Source organism: Macaca fascicularis, chromosome 1 (assembly GCF_037993035.2).
Source record: "Macaca fascicularis isolate 582-1 chromosome 1, T2T-MFA8v1.1".
In the NCBI taxonomy this organism is placed as follows: Eukaryota; Metazoa; Chordata; class Mammalia; order Primates; family Cercopithecidae; genus Macaca; species Macaca fascicularis.
The window spans coordinates 28,809,400-28,834,678 of record NC_088375.1 but is presented as its reverse complement, the minus strand read 5'-3'; the positions used below and the strand labels follow the sequence as shown (position 1 = coordinate 28,834,678).

Below are 25,279 nucleotides of genomic sequence, written 5' to 3'. Positions count from 1 at the left end.
ACAGCCAAAGTTGCAGGTCAGTAGCAGCAGCTTCCAGGATGAAAGACTGATGATACAAAAGAGGCTTCCCTTTTTATCCTCATTATAATGTAGATGCTGTATTCTTTCTGGGTTAAGCATCTTCAATCTTTATTATTTCAAGTTATTGTTTCAAATTGTATTACATACCATGTCCCTAGTATTTTATTTAAAATATCTTTATTTTTCTGTAAAGAACAAGTGTGCCATATTTAGCTTTTGATAGAAAAAATTAAGAAACTATCATAAAGAGAATAGTTAAAAGAAACGCTAGTAAAGGGAGCCAACACAAGGAGAGATTTTGGAAAAAGGGTGGTGTTTTAGTCCATTTTGTGCTTCTATAACAGAATATCTGAGACTGGGTTATTTAAAATAAACAAATTTATTTGGCTTAGTTGTAGAGGCTAGGAAATTCAAGACCAAGGGGCCAGCATCTGATGAGGGGCTTCTTGCTGTGTCCACCCATGGCAAAGGAGAAGGCGGAAGGGAAAAAGAGTGTATGGGGAAAAGAGGGAGCCAAACTTGCTTTTATAACCAACACACTCCTGAGATAATGGGATTAATCTTTTCATGAAGACAGAGACTTCACCTAATCACCTCATTAGGCCCTACCTCCCAATACTATTGCCAGTTTCAAACACATAACTTTGGGGGACATATTGAAACTATTGAAGGTGATAACCAGTTAACATTCTTTACAGAACAAAAATTGTAAACTGCAGCTAGAGCATTAAGACTGAACAGAAGGAGGAATCTGTCCTTGAAGAATGGGAAATTTTGTGGGCTACTCTCTGAAAGCAGTTTTTATTTTTATTTTTTGAGAGATTTCAGACTAACGGTTTCTAGATTTAATGTACACAGGAATCTTCTGGGGGAGCTTATGAAAACTGTGGATTTCAGCAGAGATGTCTATTCAGCAGATCTGAATTATTACTATATTTATATTCAGGAATCTTCACTTCTATAAGCTCCCTGAGTTTTTGTGATGTAGGTGGTCTGTGGCTAACAATTTGAAACAAACTACTCTAGATGGTTTTCCTGGGATAGTTTGATGGTCAGGATATATGGAGGCAGAAGGATAGATGGATGAGTCTTCTTTAACCTTTGAGTCAACCTCAGAGCAGGGTTCTCTATAAATAAACTATTTACATTTTTCAAAGATACCAGAACATTTGGAAAGATTTCAAGAGATTTCTAAAAATTTTAGGGACATAAATTTAATAATATTTTCCTCGTGGAGCTATATTTCCACACTGATTTAGCATTAACCTGACAAATGCTTTTCAGTCTCTTCCACTGTAGAAGTAGGAAAACAACCATAGCTATTAAATGGGTAGTGATAATGACAAAATAAGGCAAGTTATGCAAAACAGGACAATGCCTTACATATTATAAAGCAGGAATTGCCAAAGTTTTGCTGTAATGGTGAGAATGTAAGTATTTTAGCTTTGTGGGTCACATAGGTTCTGTTGTGACTACTCAACTCTAAAAATGTTGCTTGAAAGCAACCACATAAAATAAATGAATGAATGTGGCTGTGTACTATTATAAAAATTTATTTACAAAAACAGGTAGTGAGCTAGATTTGGCCCACAGGCAGTAGTAATTCACTGACCCTTGCTATAAAGGCTTGATTTTATTAGTATTATTAATACAATGGCTTACAAAAAATCTTTAATACTTAACAAAGCAATATATTTTTTAACCAAGAACTAAGTATATACCTCATTTACAATTTTTTAAAACAAATTTGCTTATGGGAGCAATGAAGAAAAAAAATCTTGCCTGTAAATCCTGGTATAACTTAATTGAATTTTAAAGAAAAAAATTTAACTACAGAGACTGACATTCCATTGTTCTAGGTCCCTGAGGGAGAAATCCAGGCCAAAATGAAGAACAATGCTCACAAAGGCTTGGTAGAAATAAGAGGAGAAATTTGTTGAAATCTTCAACATCTCTGACCTTTGTTCTCTCTTGGAAGGGTTTGGTTTGGACTCACGACAGAGCTCATTTTACAAAGCACAGTTCATGGAAGGAGCAGCTGTAGCAAATGTTCCATTAGGAGATATTTGTCTATTACGTTGCTCAATGTCTATTGACATTGAATTGCTTTTGTTTGTTTTAGACTTCAATTCTAAAAAAAAGTTTGTCTCTCCTAACAGACCAGTATACTTCCTTTTACCAAATGTTAGAGGTTACATATTGTTTATTTAGCTTTTTGCCTTGGTTATCTGTAAGACTGGAGTTAGATACAAGTGTCAATCAATATAATGCTTTGCATCTACTTGGGAGATACACCTTTTTTCCCTCAATTCTTATTTTTCCAAAATGTCAAAGATTATCCTAAATGTTATTGCATAGGTATCTTTCATTGTAAATTCCTTCAGATGCTTTTTAGATCTAGCTGAAATATAAATCAAAAATTATAAATAAAAGTAATTTGGTCATATTTGGCAAAAAGAATGCTGTTTTCTATGTAAAGGGCCTCCCAAAGTAACAGATATATGAGTATAAATAAGATAAACTGTTAATAAATTCTTTATAAATAATGAAGTGTTTTGTAAATAAATATATTACAAGACAACATTATGATCTTTAGTTCTAGAGTTCAACAAACCTGGGTTCCAATTCCAGCTGCCTCACAATATCAGCTGCTCTGAATCTTAGTTTCATCATCTGTGAAATGACTATAATAGCTGTAACCATCTCACAGAATTGTTGTGAGAATTAAATGAAATAATACATATGATGTGCACATAGCGTAATGTCTGGCCTACGATAAGCATTAAACATTTATATTTGTTAGGTAGCTATCATGACATTTTAATTTTTCTAGCAGTATTTCTGTCAAAATATAGGAAATGTGGCTATTTGCTTAGCTCTAAATATGAGGTCCTAAAAGTTCATCTGAGCAATTACTGATGTTTTCTAAATCTATCCTCTCACTTTTTCTCTAGTAGTTTGAGTGATCCCCGACTGAGCAGATGAAACATGACCTAACATCTGAGAACTCTGTTACCAAGTAGCGTGGATAGAAGACCATCAAAAACATTGTTTGGGAGTCTTAAATATTTACCCACAATTTAAATTGTCTAATAATTTAAACCATGGGCTGCTTTTCATGCTGTGTAATTCTATTATTTTTCCATACAACTCCCGTATATCAGGGCTGGCAGCACTATTTACCTGAGCCGGTCTTTTTTTTTTTTTTTTTTTGAGGCGGAGTCTCGCTCTGTCGCCCAGGCTGGAGTGCAGTGGCGCGATCTCGGCTCAGCGCAAGCTCCGTCTCCCGGGGTTTACGCCGTTCTCCTGCCTCAGCCTCCTGAGTAGCTGGGACTACAGGCGCTGCCACCGCGCCCGGCTAATTTTTTGTATTTTTAGTAGAGACGGGGTTTCACCGTGGTCTCTATCTCCTGACCTTGTGATCCGCCCGCCTCGGCCTCCCAAAGTGCTGGGATTACAGGCGTGAGCCACCGCGCCCGGCCACCAGTCTTATTTTATTTTACTTTTTGGTAACTTTCGTGAACTGAGGGAAGCGTGGAATGGCAAAATTGCATGACACAATTTGATTTTGTACATAGACCCAATTCTGCTAATTCTCTACAATTTCCCCCTCACCTGTACTACCTAACTCTAAAATATATTATTAGAACATGAATTTAATATTTTTTCTTCTAGTTTTTTTTTTTATTCTTTAGGAGGTAGTGACTGACAAGATAATAAAGCCCAAAGTGTTATGCTGACTAGGACCATTGAAGTTGGCAGAAAAAGGCCACAACAACAGCAACAAGGCCCAGGATTTTCAACAGAAAGGAAACTGGGAAATTAGATGAATCCTTCAGGACCCGAGTCTTTAGTGGCTTCAGTATCCTTTGTTTCTGGGTGAAGATGGCACTCCTGGCTCCTTCCCATTGCCCAGGCCCAGCTAGGCGATACTGATAGGAGTTGCAGGGTCCGAAAAACAGTCTCACAGCCAGTTTAGGATCTTTGAACAAGAGAGAGCAGAAATCTGGCTTCGCACCTATCTCTAAGGCGAGCTCATCCAAGTAGTCAACATAATTGGTCTGCAACGTCTGGCTCTGGCTTTCTCCAAACCTTAGTGAAGAAAGTAAAAAGGGAATATTCACAAAATGTTCTCAGTTTTCTAGAATATTAGGCATTCAAAACTGCTAAAGGAATGAAGGAATGAGTGAATACATGAATGAGTTTTGAATGAATCTCTGGTGGAAAGTATGAGTTTATTGTTCCAGGAGGCTCATATCTCAGATTGAGAATAGGCCCTCAAAGAGCCATGAATTCATGGATGCTCTAGAAATGTGACAAGATGATCACCATTGTTTGGCATTTTTTAAGCAGTGGCAAATCTCCAGGCAAGTACATACTAGTCAGGATGGCGGCAGGGATTCATGAGATAATGCGTATGAAAGCATAGCTTGGTGTCTTGCTCACAGGAGATGCTTAATATTTGCTTGTTAAATTACTAAAGTACCTGGCAGTCTGGATGACATATAGTAGATAATCAATGTTAGGTAAAATTGAATGTGAACAAGAGAAAACTCCCTACACCTGATGTGAACCCCAAATCAACTTTCCAAGGGTACTCGATCACTGTTGAACCTCATTTTACCTCATCATAAAGTACAAATCCTTGAACCTTCACACCAACCCCTTACTAATTTATTTTGATGGGGATTCTCCAGCTAACTTTTCACAGCTATTCAAGCTACTATCACCACCGTCTCATCCCATTCCCTCTCTAACCACGGAGTGTAGGTGGCTTGAGAAGTTACGGAATCTGACATGGGCATCATATAGAACTGAGATGAAATTAAGCCAAGGAGAAGTGCTCTGATTTGGTACAATTCTTATCTTTAAGTATTTGGTTCTTAACCTAGTATGTATAAGAATCGCTTAGGGAAAAGATAAAAATGCAATTTTTAGCCTCACACACAGAGTTTCTGATTCAATCATCTGGGCTCTAGCCCAGAAATTTGCATTTTATCAGGCATCTAGGTGGTTCTTGTAAGTAGCTAGATCACTGTACTTCAAGAAACACTGCTTCATTTAAAGAATTAAAAAATATTCTTACAGGTCAATTCTTTTTTCATTCCTTTTGATAATGTCCATCATCATAGTTCTCTCTGAGGGCAGGTGACACAAGCCTAAGGAATAAAAGGTTGGTTTGAATAGTAAGTTTGAGTCAATATCATTACTTTATCTAGTTATTGATTCTTAAAATTAAACTCTGGCCATTGAACCATGTCATACCAGTCAGGGCTTCTGTGCTGTTGAACTTCATGGGGTGCCACTCCCATAGCACTCCATGTGACGCTGTCCAGGGAGCACAGTCTACGGCATGGACTACAAGATGGAGAGGGCCAAGAGAAGAGGCTGGAAAAGGGAAGCATGTCTGGAAGCCTGGCAGCCATGACTAGCAGTTTGGCCTCTATCCTAAAGGTGATAGGAGGCTGTGGAAGTTTTCTGCATGAAGTGAGAAGATCAGATTTATTTTTTGGAAAGATCTGTCTGGCTGCTGAATTTAGGAAAATGGACTCCAGGGACGCAAGCCCAAAGTTGGGGAGACCGGTAAAGAGGCTGTTGAAATAAACCTGGTGAGAGATGAGAGTCGGGCAGTAGAGATAGGGAAAGATTGATGCAGGAGTTATTATTGTGAGTTCATGATTACATTGCCTGCCCACAAATGTCCCCTGAGCTTTGAATGTGTTGAAATATGGTCAAGTCCCCTTGCCTAGAGTCATCAGACATCTGATACTCAAGCAGTCCAGGCCTAAGTTCCTCACTGAAGCCCTCCTGTCCAGACTTGCATCATTTTCTGCATACCCCCTTTTATTTACAGCACTACTGTCTACCTGGTTTCCAATGCCGGAGATCTGTAAGTCCTCCTTGATTCCTCTCTATTTCCCTGACTTTCCCACACTGAACCAATCATAATGTCCTGCTGATTTTTCCCTTAATGCTTTCTCACACTTATGGCTTCCTTTCCACTTTGTATCTCTGCCCTGGCCCAGGATGCATCATATTTTAGCATAAGTTACTTCAGTAACTTTCTCTTTCATCTGTGAGGCTGTAGTCTTTCCCCACTTTCAAATCTATATTCCACACTACTGCTGAAACAATCTATCCAAAGTGTAAATCTGCTAATGCCTGTTCCTTGCTTATAACCCTCCATTGGTGCCCCGGGCTGAAGAGCTTTCTAAAATGCATATTCCAGGTCCCTTGGCCAGTCTTACTTAATCAGGGTCCCTAAGGATCCATCAGATGATTTTCATGTGTAGCCATATTTGGGAAGAACTGATCTATAATTTATAATCTAAGCGCCATAGCATGTCTTACAAAATTCCTGTGTCCTGTCTCCTTCTCCAAGAGTAATCTCTTTTCTCTCTCTGCCTCATATGTCATGCTCTAGGAATGTCAAATATAATGTGCCTTTCCATATGTATCATTGCCTCTATGCTTTGTTCAGGCAATCCCCTTTTCTGCCCCTGAAAAAATGCAGTTATCCAGGACGTTTTCCTTTATCATGTGCCCTCTCCTTTTTCTACCGTGGTAAGTGCCCTTTCTCTCCTTCCCTGAGCACTCCATATATTACTCAATCAAAGCATTTGTCGTATTATGTTGAAATGGTCTGTTTAAATTTCTCTCAGTCCCACCAGTTCACAGCGCAGGGCTAGGTATTCAGTAATACCTAGCTGAACAGAATTGAACGCTGGAGGCAGGGAGATAACACTGTTCTGAGGAGTATGAAGTGCTACACAGGCACTCAGAAATAAACCTTTTAATAATTTTATAACTTGTAGGGATTTGTGAAGTTGAGCTACTCAGGTATTAAGAGTTAAATTGATTTGCACATATGCTGAGAACGTTTTAAACACCACATAGGTAACACCAGGAGACACAGATGTTTTTCTTAAACTTATTCTCTCACGATTCAAATAAAAGTTAACATGCACTTAGCTTTATGCCAGTTGAAATTCTCTTGACAGTCTAATAGTTTAAAGGGATGATTGCAGGTATTTATTATGACCAGATTCCTGTATTTGTTATTCTTTGAATTCTCCAGTAACTTTTTAGAAAGCTAATCTTGTGAGAGCAGCCAAGGTTGTCAAACTTTTTCTTGGCAACCTTTTTATCTCAGGCAACATTCTTATCATTATTGATAAACTTCACCAGATCTGAAACACTTAGCCACTCCCCTGCCCACACACTTACCTTTGAAAACTCTTGTCACCCAACGAGCTTGAAGTTCAGCAGTTGGGAAAATGGAACCTAGGGGCTGGATGAGACCAATGCATGCAAAGGTTGACTTCTCCAGGTGAGCTGGGAATATGTACTTATACAGTGAGACCATATTATTCTCTACTTTAACAAGTGAATCTTCAAGGAAGGGAAAAGAGAAACTATATCCTGTTGCAAAAATGATGACATCAATGTTCTCCTCCACTGTTCCATCCTCAAAAATGGCAGAAGTTTCTGTGAGCTCTTTCACTGTAGATTTCACCTTGATGGCTCCACAGAGTAGACGACTTGGGACATCATCATTTAGTACAGGTTCCTTCATAATGTATCTGAGACATACAGAAGAAAAACATTCTGAAGGATCATTTCCTGAGGAATCTTGAACCCTCTTGACATTTTTGGGGTATGGCTCTGAAAATAAAACAGCTTTTCAAATATCTGTAAAACTTTAACTTAACTGGTTGTCTGTGCCAGTCCTTATTTTCTGACTTAATTCTCATGTCACAAATACCTCCCATCAATAAATAAGGGAAAACATGTAGGCGATGTGAGTGAAAGAGATTTTAAAGAAGGAAGCATCCCCTAGGGCTTAGACAAAATCCCTGAGTATTATGGTGGTTATTATACCATTTCTGTTTTTAACCTTTGTCATGCTATCTAGCTTTTATTATTTTGCTGTTTTATTTAACTCCTATTTGATCATAAGTAAGGAAGAAAAAATTTGCTAAATTTCTACTACTTTTGAAACCTATGAAGGGATCAATGTGAAAATTAATGTATAAAATTAGGTTTGGTGATATTTGTTAGTCCCAAATATCCATGGAGTCTCTGTTAGTAATAACATGGATGTTGATGCAAAGTCTGCTTATATTTTTTTGTAGATTTGAGAACATTTTCTTTTTCTTTTTTTAATAGACAATACATGGCACTTATGTCCGATCTTAGAATATGGTAGTTACATGGCAGGCATTTGTTAAAAGATTCTGAAGCTCTTCTGTTTTTTAAGGGAAGAAACCTGTAACAACTAAAGCAAAAGAACCATTCATAACATTTGCTTGTGCTTAAATCACTGACATATAACTGACATCAACAGAGATGTGTCTTTTAGCAAAGAAAAAGGAATGTGTTTCAAGGTTGCCCATGGGAAGAACCTTCATGGTATAGGGTTAGCAAAGCATAAATTATTAGATGGAGAATTACGTGTTTCCCACCACACCCCTCTGAAAGGCAGGTCATAGTCTCTTGAAACAGTTTTCTCCAATGTTAGATAACTCTGGGCATTAGAAAGTTCTCCCCTAGTTTTGCTTTCTGGAGCAGCTTGTAACACTTTTGCTTCATCTTCTTAAGTGTTTTTTAAAGGTATACAGAACAAATTTAGAATCCAAACTCCAGGACCTATAAGGTACTCATATTGTTAGATTGTAGTTTGAAATACTGCGTTAGCAATTTGAATCTTTGTTAAGGGAGACACCTTCAGACAACTTTGCTCACCAACGAGTATACCACTAAAGCAAAATAACTCTACTTGTTTTGAGGCTCAAGGCCATAATTTTCATGGTTGAACCACCGATTCATCTGTTGTTCTATCATCCATTTTACAACTGTTCGTGGCAGTACATTGCGGAGCATAGAACGAAACCGGGTGTGGAACACCGAGTCCCAAGGATAACCATCTTCAGAGACACGACTCATGACCCAGGTGCCATGCCTGGTGCTGATAAAAACCTGGCAAGCAAAAAGAAATGCAGTTTAAATTAGGGCATTGTCCCATTTAGGAGGAATCTACTACGAAGGTAATGTATCACATGTGTAGCCCCAGAATTTACAGAGATTCTGTTTTAAAGATGATTGACCTCAATGTAAAGTATCTCCTAAACAGGGGTACCCCATGGCATTTACACTGATATAGGAAGACTGCAACAAAGTCTTGAGAACTTCATGCAGACATGAGAAAGTCTTTGGGCTAATTCTGATGATGAAATCCACAAGTCTTTCCCATGTTTACAGTTGTGGTTTGCTGCTCCTTAAGAGAAAGTTCCTCCCTCCTCTCATGTTTTCCACCCACCTAAGTTTCTTCTATAGTGCAGGTAGAATGATTATAATCCTTGGAAACATGTGATTATAGCCTAGTGACTACATAAGTATAAGTATATGCATCTGCATATCTCTGGATGGAGAATAACAAGGGAAATAATCTTCCTTCCATACTTAAAAGACTTTATTATTGTGTGTGTGTGTGACAGGGTCTTGCTCTGTCACTCAGGCTGGACTGCAGTTGTGAAGTCATGGCTCATTGCAGTCTTGACCGCCTAGGCTCAAGTGATCCTCCCACCTCACCATCAGACATGACCACCACATCAAGCTAATTCAAAAAATATTTTTGTAGAGACGGTCTCACTATGTTGCCCAGGTCAGTCTCAAATTTCTGGGCTTAAGCAATCCTCCTGCCTCAGCCTCCCAAAGTGCTGGGATTACAGGCATGAGCCATAGTGCCTGATATGTATTTTAAAAGTTAAAAACTGTGAACTTATACTGTGATTCTCTGTCTCTTAAAGTGCACATCTGAATCCTCTTTCAGATGTATTCTTCACCTTGTTTACTAAGATTTCTCGTTTCCAAAATGTACATTTAATCTCTTTTCAAATGTATATTTTGCTGTGTTTACTGTTACTCCCTCATTGTCCAAATGCATATTTGAACCGCTTCTTAAATGTTCACATACCATCCAATGAGTTTTGTTTAAGGCTATACTTGATAAACACATAAGATTCACTTGCAAGGTAACCAATTTACTTAAGAGGATTGGATATGGGCTGCTTGGGTTTGAATCCAAATCACACTACTGTGGGTGAACTATTTCAATCTGTGTTGCCATAGGTGAATGATTTCAATCTGTGCCTCAGTTTCTCTCTCTGTAAAATGGGGGTATTAACAGTACCTACCTCATGGCATTCTTGTGTAGATTAAATGAGGTGGTATATATAAAGTACTTGAAATATTGCCTGGCAAGTGATAAGTACTGCTAGCTGTTATTTTGTAAAGTTAGGCTGGAAAAGAGGAGTTTCATACAGTGCCTTATGTCTGGAGTGAACCAGAATTTGGAGACAAATTTTGTGGGGATGGGCCTTAAATTCTTAGCTTGTGAAGTAGCACCTACACCAAGCATTCCTGTATTGCTGGTCTGTGTGTGGTATATACCTATGTTCTGAATTTCTCCTGCCGTTGCCCTTAGGCTGACTTGGCAATACTTTGATTAGATATTAGATACAAAAATATTTCCATTAGTGTCTCTTTCCGTTATTTACTGTCCCCTCTTCTTCCTCAGGATCAAACCCTGTTTCAAATGGAATGCTCTGCCTGTTTGATTCACTCTTTTTCTGTTGTGACCCTCCCTACAGCAGGGGAGTCTAACCTGCCTTAGTGACACTAGCTGCAACAGCGAGAGAAACGTGAGGATTTAGGCTCAGTCTGCTTTATCTGAGACGCATGCTTTAGGTCAAAGGTCAGAGATTTGGTTTTTGGTCAGAAGTATGTAAATGACTGATATGGTTTGGCTGTGTTCCCCCACCCAAATCTCACCTTGAATTGTAATAATCTCCACGTGTAAAGGGCGGGACCAAGTGGAGATAATTCAATCATGGGAGAGGTTTCCGCCATGCTGTTCTCCTAATAGGGAGTAAGTTCTCACGAGATCTGATGGTTTTATAAGGGGTTCCCCCTTCGCTCCCATTCTGGCTCCTGCCACCTTCGTAAAGAGGTGTATTCCACTGTGATTGTTAGTTTCCTGAGGCTTCCCCAGCCATGTCAAACTGTGAGTCAATTAAGTCTCTTTTCTTTATAAATTATCCAGTCTTGGGTATGTCTTCATAGCAGCATGAGAATGAATTAATACAATGATGCAGCACCATCCCATATGATCTTGAATGGTGCTTTTGGATTGTGGTAGAGAGTGCTGTGTCCTTATAAAGGTGAATTTCTTTTAACAGAGCAGTGCACACTCAGAATTTTGGTAAGTTCAGGTGATAATTTCAAGTTACTCAGATGCATCTAGTTCTGTTCCTAGCATGTATAGCTCCTGTAAAGTCTCTGGTTAGTCTTTTCACAGAAGGCTTGAGAGTATATTACTCTGTGTAAAAGGTTTTATGATAGTTATAGATTTATGTTGTTACTCTAATAAATGTTGAAGAGATTAGTGCAGATGAATGATTATAATCCTGGAAATGTATGATTATAACATATTTAGGAGGAATCTACTATGTAGCTGATGTATCACATGCATAGCAACAGACTTTATTGAGTCTCTGTTTTAAAGATGATTGACCTCAAAAGTGAAGTACCTCCTAAAAAGGGGGCACCTAGTGGCATTTACACTGATAGAGGAAGATGGCAACAAAGTCTTTTGCACTCTGTGCAAAAGATTATTTAAGGAGCTGTAAGGCATGCAAATAGAGCCAAGGTAGTTTCTTAATACTGAATCTGGCACCATAAGGCTTTCTGTAGGGCAAGACCCATACAAGGAACTGGTTCTTGCCATCTAAGATTTGATATCTTTGGAATGAAGAGATCTAAGTCCAAATCACTGGTCTGACAACATGTAGTAGTCTAGGATGGATCTTCACTTGGCTGACTGCTACATCAGCTCCTCACATACTGCCCCATTATACACTGTTAGGCTTTGTGGGTGTTCCCAGCATGAAAGAGCCTAGAGCTGGTACTCTCACTTTCCAGCTCTGCTCCTCTCCAGGCTGTCACAGTTCCTGCCCCCTCACTTGTTCTTCACACTGAGATAAGTGATAAGAGGTTTGTTCTCACAAAGTGAAGACTTACTGGGTCTAGTAAATCTCCTTCTGGTGTTAGTGACTTGCTCTGTTCCCAGGCTGGTACTGACTGACACTGACTGATGGATGACTCTGACAGGGCCCAATGTAACCCCTTCATTAACCTGCTGGGCAGGCGTCATGTTTGCTTATAACTTTTGCCGCTGGGTATCTAGAGTCCTAAAAGTGTAAGACTCAGAATGAAAATGATTTGTTCGTTGTGCAGAGGGCCATGGTAAGCCTTGGGTGGCCAGAGATACCAGGCTGAGGGAGCTAGTGTAAGAGTGATTTGGCATCTTGTTCAGGCCTTCTTGAGAGGGGATGCTTTGGGAGAGGACCTTTAGCGATTTTTCTTTCTTTGCCTAGGTCTATCCTTGCAGAAGGAGTTTATTTTTTTGCTATTCCTTACCACCACTGTCAGCAGCAGCATCGTATAATGTTTGACTTTTTGGCAGCTCAGCTGGTGTCATTCCTGAGCAGGTGCTAAGAGGACAGTGGTTAGAAGGCCTCAGGAAGCACCTAAATATCTATGATTTTAATTGAGAGACCTACTATCCATTTAATCTTTTCTTTTAATAAAATTTGGGTAACTGAAGATTATATTTCAAATATAATTCAAATATGCACTAAATTTCTAAAAGCCACTCTCCAGAATATGAACAGATTAACCTCTCATTAAACATCCAGGTAGAAACAAGGTGTCTTGGCTCGGTATGGTGGTACATGCCTATAATCCCAGCACTTTGGGAGGCTGAGTTGGGCAGATTGCTTGAGTTCAGGAGTTTGAGTCCAGCCTGGGCAACGTGGTGAGACCCTCATCTCTACAAATATATGAAAATTAGCTGGGTGTGGTGTGGCATGTGCCTGTAGTCCCAGCTACTCAGGAGGCTGAGATGAAAGGAAGGCTGGAGCCCAGGAGGTCAAGGCTATAGTGAGCCATGTTGATGAAAGGCCTCTTTCTGGAAAATCATCTGGTCAAAAGTTCACGTTTTAAAAATGGGGGAGCCATCGCCCAGAGAAGTGAAATGAATCACTCTAGGATACATGGCTGGTTAGTGACAGAGCTAGGAGGTAAACTGGTTTCTTGACTTCCAGATTTTCTATGATGCCACAATGGGCTACCAACCAACTAGTTAATGAGGATTTGAGCCGTGATTATATAGCTGGGGTTCTCCAGTATAGCATCCCCACTTCCTCCCCTCCAGGTACATGGTAAGCAGAGAGCATCGCACCTGAGCAGCATTCTTACTCAGCTCAACAGCAATATCGGAGCCCGAGTTTCCCATTCCGATCACCAGGATGCGTTTTCCCTCAAATCCATCTGGATGCTTGTATTGGCGGCTATGGAAATATTGGCCTTTGAACCTCTCGATACCTTCAGGGGGAAGAAGAGAGAAGTCTGAGCTCCAGAGCAACTATGTCAAGCTGATTTCAATAAAACTGCATTGCCAACTTTTCCTTTCTGCCGTCAATTTGTTTTGCCTCTTCTCTAAAGGGGTAAAGCACATAAAGTTTAGGTACCAGACCAGGTGGGGCCTGTAATCCCAGTGCTTTGGGAGGCCTAGGCAGGTTGATTGAGCTCAGGAGTTTGAGACTAGCCTTAGCAGCATAGTGAAACCCTGTCTCTACAAAAAAAACACAAAAAACAAAAATTAACTGGGCATGGTGGCGCATGCCTGTGGTCCCAGCTACTCAGGTGACTGAGGTGGGAAGATTGCTTGAGCTTGGGAGGTAAAGAATGCAGTGACCCCTGATTGCATCACTGTACTCCAGTCTGGGTGACAGAGTGAGACTGTCTCAACACCAAAAAAAAAAAAAAAAAAAAGGACCAAAGGGGTTGATTTTGATTTCGGAGGCTCTGATAGAGACAAACAAATGGTCATGAATACAGCAGGACCAGATACTGCAGGACCAGATACTGCAGGACCAGATACAGCAGGACCAGATACTGCAGGACCAGATACTGTCTTCTGGCTTCCCATTATACTATTTTGGACTATATAATGACGCTTGACACTTTAATATCACATATTAGGCAGGGTGTAGTGGCTCAAGCCTGTAATCCCAGCACTTTGGGAGGCCAAGGTGGGCAGATCAACTGAGGTCAGGAGTTTGAAACCAGCCTGGCCAACATGATGAAATTCTGTCTCTACTAAAACTACAAAAATTAGCCAGGGGTGGTCATGCACTTGTAATCCTAGCTACTTGGGAGGCTGAGGCAGGAGAATCGCTTGAACCTGGGAGATGGAGGTTGTGGAGGTTGCAGTGAGCCGAGATTGTGCCACTGCATTCCAGCCTGGGTGATAGAGTGAGACTCCATCTCAAAAAAAAAAAAAAAAAAAAAAAAATCACTTATCAGATACTCTTAAATATTTCTTAAGCACATTATGAAGTACTATTATAATTGTGTAATAGTTAGAATACAATTTAGCAATCTTATTTTCCAAAAGTAAACAAAAACTAAAACTAAAAACCAGGAACATAGGAGTTGGTTTCCATATTGTGTAAGTCAGTGACTTGCTGGTGGTTAATCACAGACAAGCTTCTCTGTGTCCTTTCCTAGTTACTATTACACTTCCCAGAAACATACGACTTTATAAAGGATTTGCCATTGACGGTGGGGTTGCTCGAAAGGATCTTTAGATTATTGGTTCTCAAAGTGTGGTCACATGGCCAGCAATATCAGCATTGCCTGGTGTTAGAAATGCAAATTCTCAGCCTCATGCCAGACCTACTGTCTTAGTTTGTCTTCTATTTTTAACAAAATATCTGAAACCGAATATTTTATAGTGGAAGGAAGTTATTTTGGCACACAATTGTGGAGGCTGAGAAGTCAAGGTTGAAGGGTTGAATCTGCTAAGAGCCTTCTTACTGGTTTGGACTCTTCAGAGTCCCAAGGCAGCACAGGGCATTGCATAGTGAGGGAGCCAAGCATGCTAACACGCTAGCTCAGGTCTCTATTCCTCTTCTTATAAAGCCAGCAATTCCACTCCTGTGATAACCCAAGAATCCATTAACTCATTTATCCAGAAATGGCTTAACCCATTCATGAGGGCAGAGCTCTTATGACTCAATCACCTCTTAAAGGCCCCATCTCTTCATACTGCCCCATTGGGGATTAACCTCAATATGAGTTTTGGACAGGACATTCAAGCCATAGCACCTATTAAATCAGAAATATGGAGGGTGGGGCCTAGCAATTTGTGCTTTGAAAAGCCCTCCAGGTGACTCTATTTGGGAACAATTGCTTTAGATGAGCAGGTCTTAATCCTGACTATATATTAAAATCACCTGAGCAAACTTTCATTGCTCTAACCCTACTCCATAGTGTTTGAATCTTTGGGGGTAGGTCCCCAGGCCATCAGGGATTTAGAAGTTCCCCCAGGTGATTCTAATATGAAGCCTGGCCTATGAACCACTATATTACCTATTTTCCTGAGGGCCTTGGGAAAGAAGTGTGTTCTCTGAGGAAAGACTTGGGTGGACCAGAACAGGTGGATGCAGGGTTCTATTCTTGCACTTCTCTCCCCATCACTAACCTGCAGAAGCATTTCTTTCTAGGAGTGCTCCCCTTGTGTGTGAGAATGGACCTGTGGAAAAGGCTCGGTGTTTGACAGGGTAGAAAAAGGCCAATGCAAGCACACGACTAAAAGGGCCTCTCCAACAGAGAACCAGTTTGATGTGCATTCTCTAAAATTCTGCTGAGGATTTAGTGACTTCCAAGGAAGTTGGCTCTGAGTTCTATGTGTGATGAAGACTCAGAGGCCGATAGAAACAAAGATGCTGTTTGGTGTCTTTCATCTTTTTAGCTCTATCTCAATCTTATTGAGCCAAGTTGTGCCTAGTTGCAGCAATGAATCCTGCCTGTCAATCTAAACTACATATAAAGTACCTGTAAACCTACTCCAAAAAGCTGGGAATCCCTGCGGGTCTTACCTGGAAATGACTTCAGTGGGATATGAGGTAGAAAGTGGTGGCCAGTGCAAACCATAACTGCATCAAAGACAGCACTCTGCTCCTTGCCATTGCTCTGAGTGACAACCTTCCATTGGCCAGAGGATGAGAAATCTGGACACTTTCTCACACTAAGGACAGTTGTCTTGAAGAAACAGAGAAGGCATCATTGAGAATTACTCCAGGATAACATGGGCCAAGTGTGTCCTTCTCATCGCTGCTTCGTGCAAGAGGCCTGACTCAGCAGTGGGACCAGTCTGTTAAGGGTGTTGAATACTGAGTAAGGACTTGAGAGAGAAAAGAAAAACAAGTTCTTATGAAAACTGTCAGAATCCAGATGGAGTCACTAATGTTAAGAAACCCGACAAATAGAAGTGGGAAAGGCCAGAAAGAGTGGGTTCTCATGGTGTGTGCCTGGTAACAAAAAAGACTACAAAAACCACCACCTTGCAGAAAGACCATCATAATCTTACACAAAAATGACTTCTACAAGAACATCTGCTCAGTGACTGTCCAATCTTGGACTGGCATCACCCTTGTTATTGCTCTTTATATTTATATAATTATTTCAAAACAATTATGTAATTGTATTTTTCCCCCATTTAAAAACTTTTGTCTTCCTTTAACTCCCTGAATATACACATAGTTTACCATGGCATGTACATTCTCATTACAGTGCTCTATTACAAAATAAGTTTTTTTAAAGAACTTCTGTTTGTTATTTGATAGTCTGAACAAGGAAACCAATAATTCAAGTGATCATGCAATTGGCATATGTCAGGAACGTTAAGTGTAATAACACTACTTTTTGGGTTTTACATCAGGTTGTTATATTTCAACAAACACTTAGAATGGGATAGTTTATTCATAATTGCTTTCATTATCAGAATAACTTTTCTATTTAAATACCTGGACCAATGTAGAGAAACCCATTTCCCCAAAAATACCTTACCTGGAACTGAATATATTTTAACAGATCAAATTTTTTGGCAAAAATCCTGAAATATTCCAGAAGTTTAGAATTATGCAGGAAGTTTGGAAAATCTTCGGGCATTGGAAAGTCACTAAAACAGGACATTTCTTTGCTGGTGTTGGTAACGACAGATTGATAGATGCTTGCTCGGCCATCTTCCACCTTCTCCTGAAGGATCAAATACAATAGTGATAATTACACACTCAAATTTTTTGTTTGTTTTTTACTCTTCCTACATCTAACCCCTGGGTGATGCAATTGTCTTTGGTTGCTGTGGTGTGATGACAATGTTTAGGTGATGAGTGCAGTCTATGTGTTCCATCAATCATTCTGTGATGACACCAGTTTGTTGCCTGCCTGTAACACTCACTGTGAGGGGTAGGAGTGATGTGGCAATGGTGAGGTTGGGCACAGGGACAATTATTTTGGCACATTGCAAGATATTAGGATCCTGGGTCTCTACCTATTTAATGCCAGTCTTTGGGACAACCAGCTTACTTCCTGAATTCCCCTTGGGGAGGCTGTATACACCCACCAGCTCTTTAGAAACCAGTAAACCCTGGGACACTGGGCAGAGAACATAATAGAGAATTTCAGTATTCTAAAATGAATACTTTTGGAGGAAGGGAGTTTGCACATTTTGACACATTTTGATTTGAATCCCTTTACACAAATCAATCATTGTCAAGTGATAAAGGTGAGTAGCACTGATATCTTATTTATTTATTTATTTTTGAGACAGGGTCTCACTCTGTGGCCCAAGCTGGAATGCAGTGGCATGATCATGGCTTACAGCAGCATCAACCTCCTGGGCTTAAGTGATCTTCCCACCTCAACCTCCCAGGTAGCTGGGACCACAGGCATGTGCCACTACACGGGCTATTTTTTTTTTTTTTTTTTTTTTGTAGAGATGAGGTCTTAACCATGTTGCCCAGGCAGGTCTAAACTCCTGAGCTCAAGCAATCCACCCACCTCGACCCCTAAAAGTGCTGGGATTACAGGCATGAGCCACTGCGCCCAGCCCCAAGACCAAATAATTTTACAAGTAGCATAGAGTAGAGATAAATAGGAGGGTTCTGGAGTCAGACTGACTGTGTTGATGTCCTAATTCTGCCACTCATGGCTTCGTGACCATGAGCAAGTTACATAGGTCAGTTTCCTCATTTTCCTCTATAAAATGGGGCTCACTAATAACTTAAACATGCAACAATTGTTCCAAGGCTTTAATGAGAGTGAATAAAGTACTTAGCAGAATGTCAGGCTCGAAATACATACTTAAGAATATTGATCTCTTTTCTATTATTATTGGCCACTAGAGTTAAATTTACTAAGCCAGCCACAGTTTTGAATCAGTTAAACTAAGACGGTTATACTACAGCCAAAATGCTAGTTTTTAAAAGACCCAACAATTTGGCTTGAAAATGTGGTTGGCTCCTCTATCAGGTCAATTTTAAGGGAATTTTGAGTGATGAGAAGAGCTGATTTGATGTCTGAGGCCCTACGGTAATCTTAGGGCCGGGGCAAAATTTTGGGAGGTTTTATTTTACTTGTGTAGTCTGTCAGCAAACAATAATGACCTCACAATTCTTTCTCTGAAGATCAAGTGATAATCCTTTCTTTTTTTTTTTTTTGAGACAGGATTTCGCTCTTGTTGCCTAGGCTGGAGTGCAATGGCATGATCTCGGTTCACCGCAACCTCCCACTCCTGGGTTCAAGTGACTCTCTTGCCTCAGTCTCCTGAGTAGCTTGGATTACAGGCATGCGTCACCATGCCCAGCTAATTTTGTATTTTTAGTAGAGGCAGGGTTTTTCCAAGTTGGTCAGGTGGGTCTGGAACTCCCAACTTCAAGTGATCCCCACCTGCATCAGCCTCCCAAAGTGCTGGGATTACAGGCATGAGCCACTGCGCCCTGGCCAAGTGATACACTTTCATTGTTGGGTTAATTGGTAAATAGCAGCTAAAAAAAGAAACCCTTGTCTTTATATGTACTTCTTTCTACATTTAGTTTGCTAAAGTAGGTGTCTGTGTATTTAGAGAAATCTGGGTAAAATTGGCCTAGTTTTCCTAGTTATGAAGAGATGATTAACATTGATTGAATAGACAAGTATGTATCAAATGCTTATCCTGACCAGGGCCTGGGCTTGGAGTTAGGGATAAGATGCTAACCGTACAAACATAGTTTATATCTTTATGGAGCTTATTGTTGTATTGAATTAAAATGCACTTGAACTTAGAGACGTGAAAGTGGAGATAGAGGGTTTATTGTCAATCAAGAGGAGGACAGAGACAGTTTTCAAAACCGATATATTTAACTCACATATTTACTTAAGTACTCGTACTTCCTGGATAACATTTAAGCATAAATATAGATAGTCTGAATTTCCTTATATATAGAATTTGCCATAATTTTTTTTAACATAAATGATCATATAATAAAGAATTCTTCTAATATAGAATTTTCAGAATGTCAGAAAACTCTAGCAAACCAAGTTAATTCAGATAGCACTTATTTAGAATTTATGATCTTTTGATCACGATCTGAATTGAAGTTTATGTTTGACTTCATGACAATGAAAAGGTTGTAAACTAAGTTTAAAGAAGATTATAAGGGTAATATTTAATCTACTTAAGGGAGCAAATTTATAAAGCAGAAACAGATTCACTTATTATAAATGTGAATTACAAAAACTTACAAATTAAACTTTTTGTTTATGAAACATCATTATATTGACCCTTACCAATCAATAATTTTGCTTTCATGGGTAGTTATCATAAACAGTTAGAAGTAATAAAATGCTTTTCTTTAAAAATACTCTGTGATTCTGTCATTTCACTCTTTTAGATGGACCTTACATCTATGTGCTCCATTACTCGAATTGAATATGTTTGAAACTCTTCTTACTTCCTTGTCCTATAGTTAGAGGCAAAATTACAATTCTCAAATGCCAGTCAGTGGACCAGTTGCATTAGAAGATGGGTCCAGATGTGTGGTGGCACAAGGCTGTAATCCCAGCTACTCAGGAGGCTGAGGTAGGAGAATTGCTTGAAGCCGGAGAGTGGAGGTTGCAGTGGGCAGAGATTGCACCAGAGTCCTCCAGACTGGGTGACAGAGTGAGACTCCATCTCAAAAAAAAAAAAAAAAAAAAAAAAAAAAAAAGCCCAGATTCCTGTATTTTAGAAGTGCTCCCTAGCTGCTTCTGCACAATGAACTTTGTGAACCACATCTCTGTTAGAGTATTGCTATCTTCTGTCATCTTTCACTAGGCTGGTGTCCCCCTTGATCACTGGCCTTGATCACTGATAGAGACCCCTAATTAAGCTCCCTGGCTCAGGTATTTCCCACCTTTTTTTCTGCTGCTTTCAGGGTAAAGGGTATACACTCATTGGCAATATGTTTGGAATATTGGATCTTGGGGGAGCCGTATTTTAAGAGAGAAAATGATATTTCAGATTGAACTTAGAGGAAGAAAATCAAGATTGAGATATGTCTAGAGAGTATTACGTGAAAATTAAAATAACTAAACATATACATCTGGAAAAGGAGGAGATCAAAATCCAAATATTAAAAGAAAACCCAAAGAAAAAAAAATGTACATGGTAACTCCCACGTGACTACAAGGTATTAGGAACAATAAAGGAAGCAGCAAAGGTTAGTGGTTGAAAGATGATCATGTTTTCCTCTATCAATACTTCAGCAAGGTTATTAAGTGTGAGAGCTCCAAAATTATAAACCCTCATTTTTTTTCCCCACCACCTATGTTCCCCTGAGCAAATTCTTTATCTGAAAACTGTTTCTTCTTAATATGTAAATAAAGATAATAATACGTACTTCCTAGCAGTATTGCGAAGAAAAGAAGGTGATGCTTGCCAAGAGCTTCCCATTGCTAGAAAGAGCTAAAAATACCTACCTGTCCCACGGTCCATATGTGCCACCAGGGGGTGCTGGAGAGTTTGGAAGAATTCTGTGTTGTCTGGGTTGGGCATAGGACAAGGATTCTTAAATTTACTTATTTATTGTTAATTTGTCACCACCAAATATGTTAAGTAATCTCAGAAGGATTTGTATAAATATAAAAATTAATAACCCATTTTAAACATTGCTTCTGGATGGTAGAGTAGTGAAGAGGCAGTTTCCCAGGGAAGAGCATGGGGCTCCCAGCATCCTTCCTGAAACTCAGTCACCTGGTAACCAAAACCCTCACATAGCCCTACTGCAGGCAGCCTGTGAAATTTTGCTTATTTTATGTTTCACTCTGAAGGGAGACTCTTTGGACTCTTTGACTTCGTTGAGTGGAGACAATAGTTTACATTCCTCTATTGGATATAGTTTTAAGAGGAATTTGAAATGTGATACTGTTACAAGTTCCACAGTTATATACTTAAACTTTAATATTCGATAAAGTCTAATTAGGTTTTAATCCAGTTTTTCTAGTGAATAGGAAGGTATCTCTAATCTGAAATTTTAGATACTGGCAATAGGATAGTTGGAGAAGTATTTTACTGAAGAAAATACCTTCCTAGAATTCATCAAATCATATTATTGGCAGACTATTCAAGCTCACTCTCATCTCTTTTGCTGACAATAAGTCCGTGGGATGTGAGCTTGCAAGGATTTTGGTATACTGGGGGAGGGAGGTTGTGGAGCCAATCTCCTGCATATACCAAGGAACAACTGTAATTTCTACATTTCTTGTTTAGGTTAAGAATCTACCGGCTGGGTGCCGTGGCTCATGCCTGTAATCCCAGCACTTTGGGAGGCTGAGGCGGGAGGATTACAAGGTCAGGAGATCGAGACCATCCTGGCTAACACGGTGAAACCCTGTCTCTCCTAAAAATACAAAAAATTAGCCGGGCATGGTAGCAGGCGCCTGTAGTCCCAGCTACTCGGAGGCTGAGGCAGGAGAATAGTGTGAACCCGGGAGGCGGAGTCTGCGGTGAGCGGAGATAGAGTCACTGCACTCCAGTCTGGGCCACAGAGGGAGACTCTGTCTCAAAACAAAAACAAAAACAAAAAACTCCCAACTGAAATCTACATGTGAACCTAGAGTGGACAAAAATATCTTTGGTTAAGACAGGAATGACCAGCACATTATATCACCATCCCAGGAAAAGCTAAAATGATGTTAATCACCAGGTTTTAATAAGAAATGAATGTGATTTAAGCTGTTTTCCTTTTTGCAAAGCTACCTGTCTTACAGAAGAATACATTTCTCCCTTCTCCATCATTAACTCTGAGTGTGTTTAGATAGTAGAATGATCAGATTTTTAAATTAGGTGTTTGTGTAACAATTACCAAACTTAAAGGATTCATTTGAGATGTTTATTAAAAACCCCCAGAAGATTTTGATTCAGTAGGTCTGGGATGGTGCCCACGAATCAATTTTTTTTTTTTTTTTTTTTTTGGTGGCAGGTTTGTTTAACCAAAGGAGTCAATATCTTTAAGAAACTCTGCATGGCTGGGAATGGTAGCCTGGGCGATAGAGTAGGACCCTGTCTCAAAAAAATATTAAAAAGAAAAGAAACCCTCTAGGTGTGGTTTATGGTCATATGTACTTGAGAAGCCTAATGTTGAATGTTAAAAAAGATCCCTGTTGGCATGAGATTAAATTTGAACTGACAAAGCACGTGCAGGTCCTGGATCACCTTGCTATCCTCCTAACTAATCAGCCTGCAGTGAGAACCCTTTGCACGGTCTCTGCTGATATGAGTTTGATTTTCATGTAGTCAAACCTTTTGCTCCCATCTGGAATATTCTTACGTGTTTTAATATCTCAGAGATACCTGATTACATAATTAAACTTTTGAACATAAACTTTTGTTTAATCTTTTACATATGTGTTTTAATATCTTACACATGTGTTTTAATATCTCAGAGATACCTGATTACATAATTCTAAAGTCATTGCTTTTGGAGTCTGAACGTAAACTTTTTGTTTAATGGTTGTAAGTCAGGGCTTATCTGTTTAGAAGTCATAGAGGCCCTGGTTTGAAGGCCAGTTCCTCCAGTTGTGTGGCCCTGGCCATCTCACTTAACCTCCCTCACTTTCAGTTTGCTCATCTATAAAATATATGGTTATTGTTAGTAGCTAACATTTATTGAATATTATGAGTCCCAAACTTATGTAAGTTCTTTATATGAATTATCTCCCTTAATCTTCAAAATAGCACTATGAGATAATCACACTTTCCTGTTGTTATATCCATTTATAATTGAGTAAACTGAAACACAGGATGTAAATAACTTGCTCAAGATCTCACAGTTAGAAGGTGGTAAGCTACTACCTATTGAGAAGTTGTGGGAAGGAATAATTATAAATCCTTAGAGCTGTCTATGCAACTTTCTAATTTTTATACAAATTGTGAAGGACAGCGATATGGTTCAGCTCTGTGTCCCCAACCAAATCTCATCGTGAATTGTAGTTCCCACAATCCCCACGTGTCATGGGAAGGACCCGGTGGGAGGTAATTGAATCAAGGGGGCAGCTACCCTCATGCTGTTCTCACAACAGTGAGTGTGTTCTAATGAGATGATGGTTTCATAAGGGGCTTTTCCCCCTTTGCTCAGCACCTCTCTCTCCCATTGCTATGACTGTAAGTTTCCTGAGTTCCTCCCCAGCCATGTGGAATTGTGAGTCAATTCAACCTGTTTCCTTTATAAATCACCCAGTCTCAGTATTTCTTCGTAGCAGCATGAGAATGGACTAATACATACAACTAGCATTATCAATATTTGGTTTGATTAATAGAATACATTTTAATTAATAAAACATATTTAACAAAGAGTTTCACAGCAGTTATACTAGACTGTCTTTGATAAAGCTCAGTAAACAAACATGGTTCATTTGTCAGAGAAAAATACTAATGATAAGAACATGTTCTCTAAAGAAGAATTTGGTTCAATAATTGAAGCAGAAGTGATATCTTGAAGAATCCCTGTTACTTCTATTTTTGTAAAATGTTCTCTAATATTAGTGTATTACAGAATGACAAAAGTATGGGCTGTAAGACAATTGCTGAATCCAAAAGAAGACATATTTTACATGCCTGGGTCAGCTACCTGGGTTGGGTTAGTATTGACCAGGGGAGAGATGCCAGCCTATGACTTCAGTTCCATTATGGCCACGTCAATAAATAGAAATAAAATCTGATCAAAGTTGTTTAATAACTTCTCAATATGGCCCATCAGTAACCATGATTCACCCTGAAATAACACAGCCTGTTCAAGACCCAAGAAAATCTCACTTACTTTGAACCTCCACACTCCTCCAATATCTTCAGTTCTCTCAAAGCAAGTGGGCTCAAGTCCCTCATCCACACAGCACTTCAGAGAAATCAGGCCACTGACCCCAGCTCCGATCACAGCTACTTTCTTTGCCATCAGTTCCTGTCAAGGAGTTGATCAATCGGCATTACTTAACTAGGACAACAGGTAAGAGAATCCTTATGATGTGGTCAGGTAATTGGCTTTAAACATTGTAGCAGTGGTAATTTAATAAGCAGCACTATTGAAGAAAGAGCCAGTCAAAATCCTGCTCTCTTCTTGCCTTTGAGAAAAGCTGAGTTGTCTTATGGATTTGTTGCACACCTTGCTTACATCTAGCTTTAACATTTAAAAGCGACGCATTCAACAAAGCCAGACTATGCAGTAACATACTAGGTATGTGAGCCAAATTTCCAGCTAGAGTTCTGAGCTTTTCCTTTTCAGCTGCTTTCCCCAGCGATCAACCTTACCTTTGTTTTTGCCTTTTGGCACCGTCTCTTGACAGAATAGTTTTCTCCCTTGGTTGTGTGCTGGGAGGCAGTTGGAAGCGTTTTTAAGAGTAGGAGGTGGCTGTGAGAAATGGGAGGAGCTCCGTCTCCTCCAGCATTCTTCCAGTTGAAGCTCCAAAGACTTAGCTAGAAGTCCTAGAATTAGGCAATAGGTGCATGCTCTGAGGTCGACAGTAGTGATGCAATATCTTTACAGTAACAGCATATACTCTTACACAGTAGCAACATATACTCTTACAGATAGTTTAAAATCCTTACCGATAGATACTCATACAGATAGTTTAAAAATCCTTTTTATAATGATGTAATAAATATTCACAAATGAACATACAGGGATAAATAACCAGAAGGTTAAGATTACTCCTAACCTCACCACCCAGAGGTAACTGCTGTTGATGTTTTGGTATATCCTTCCACCTATTTATAGATATACACACACACAAACAAAAGTGCAACAGCAGTCTAATTTCCAACTTGATTTTTTAACTT

The 25,279-nt window shown here is 39.5% G+C and overlaps 1 protein-coding gene and 1 long non-coding RNA gene across 8 annotated transcripts; one reads left to right on the top strand and one right to left on the bottom strand.

The window, feature by feature from the left end:
* Positions 1 to 1,635: 1,635 nt before the first annotated feature.
* Positions 1,636 to 24,810, bottom strand: FMO2 (flavin containing dimethylaniline monoxygenase 2). Of its 7 annotated transcripts, none has more exons than XM_074009858.1 (10): positions 24,752 to 24,810; positions 24,267 to 24,404; positions 16,999 to 17,187; positions 16,029 to 16,333; positions 13,325 to 13,467; positions 8,801 to 9,000; positions 7,249 to 7,604; positions 5,287 to 5,409; positions 5,108 to 5,180; positions 1,636 to 4,113 (listed from the first exon to the last, which is right to left on the bottom strand). In XM_074009858.1, the coding sequence occupies exons 4-10, from the start codon at positions 16,081 to 16,083 to the stop codon at positions 3,762 to 3,764; spliced, it is 1,302 nt and encodes a 433-aa protein (XP_073865959.1). In that variant the 5' UTR covers positions 16,084 to 16,333; positions 16,999 to 17,187; positions 24,267 to 24,404; positions 24,752 to 24,810; the 3' UTR covers positions 1,636 to 3,761. The 7 variants fall into 7 exon arrangements, 6 of the variants coding, with proteins under 6 accessions (XP_073865959.1, XP_073865998.1, XP_045248592.1 ...); XM_074009897.1 differs by having other exon boundaries at positions 16,029 to 16,303; XM_045392657.3 differs by having other exon boundaries at positions 16,029 to 16,191.
* LOC141408225 (uncharacterized) lies at positions 5,363 to 13,558 on the top strand. The gene is made up of 2 exons (XR_012421466.1): positions 5,363 to 5,630; positions 13,298 to 13,558. It is a non-coding gene; the product is annotated as an uncharacterized lncRNA (long non-coding RNA).
* Positions 24,811 to 25,279: the final 469 nt, after the last annotated feature.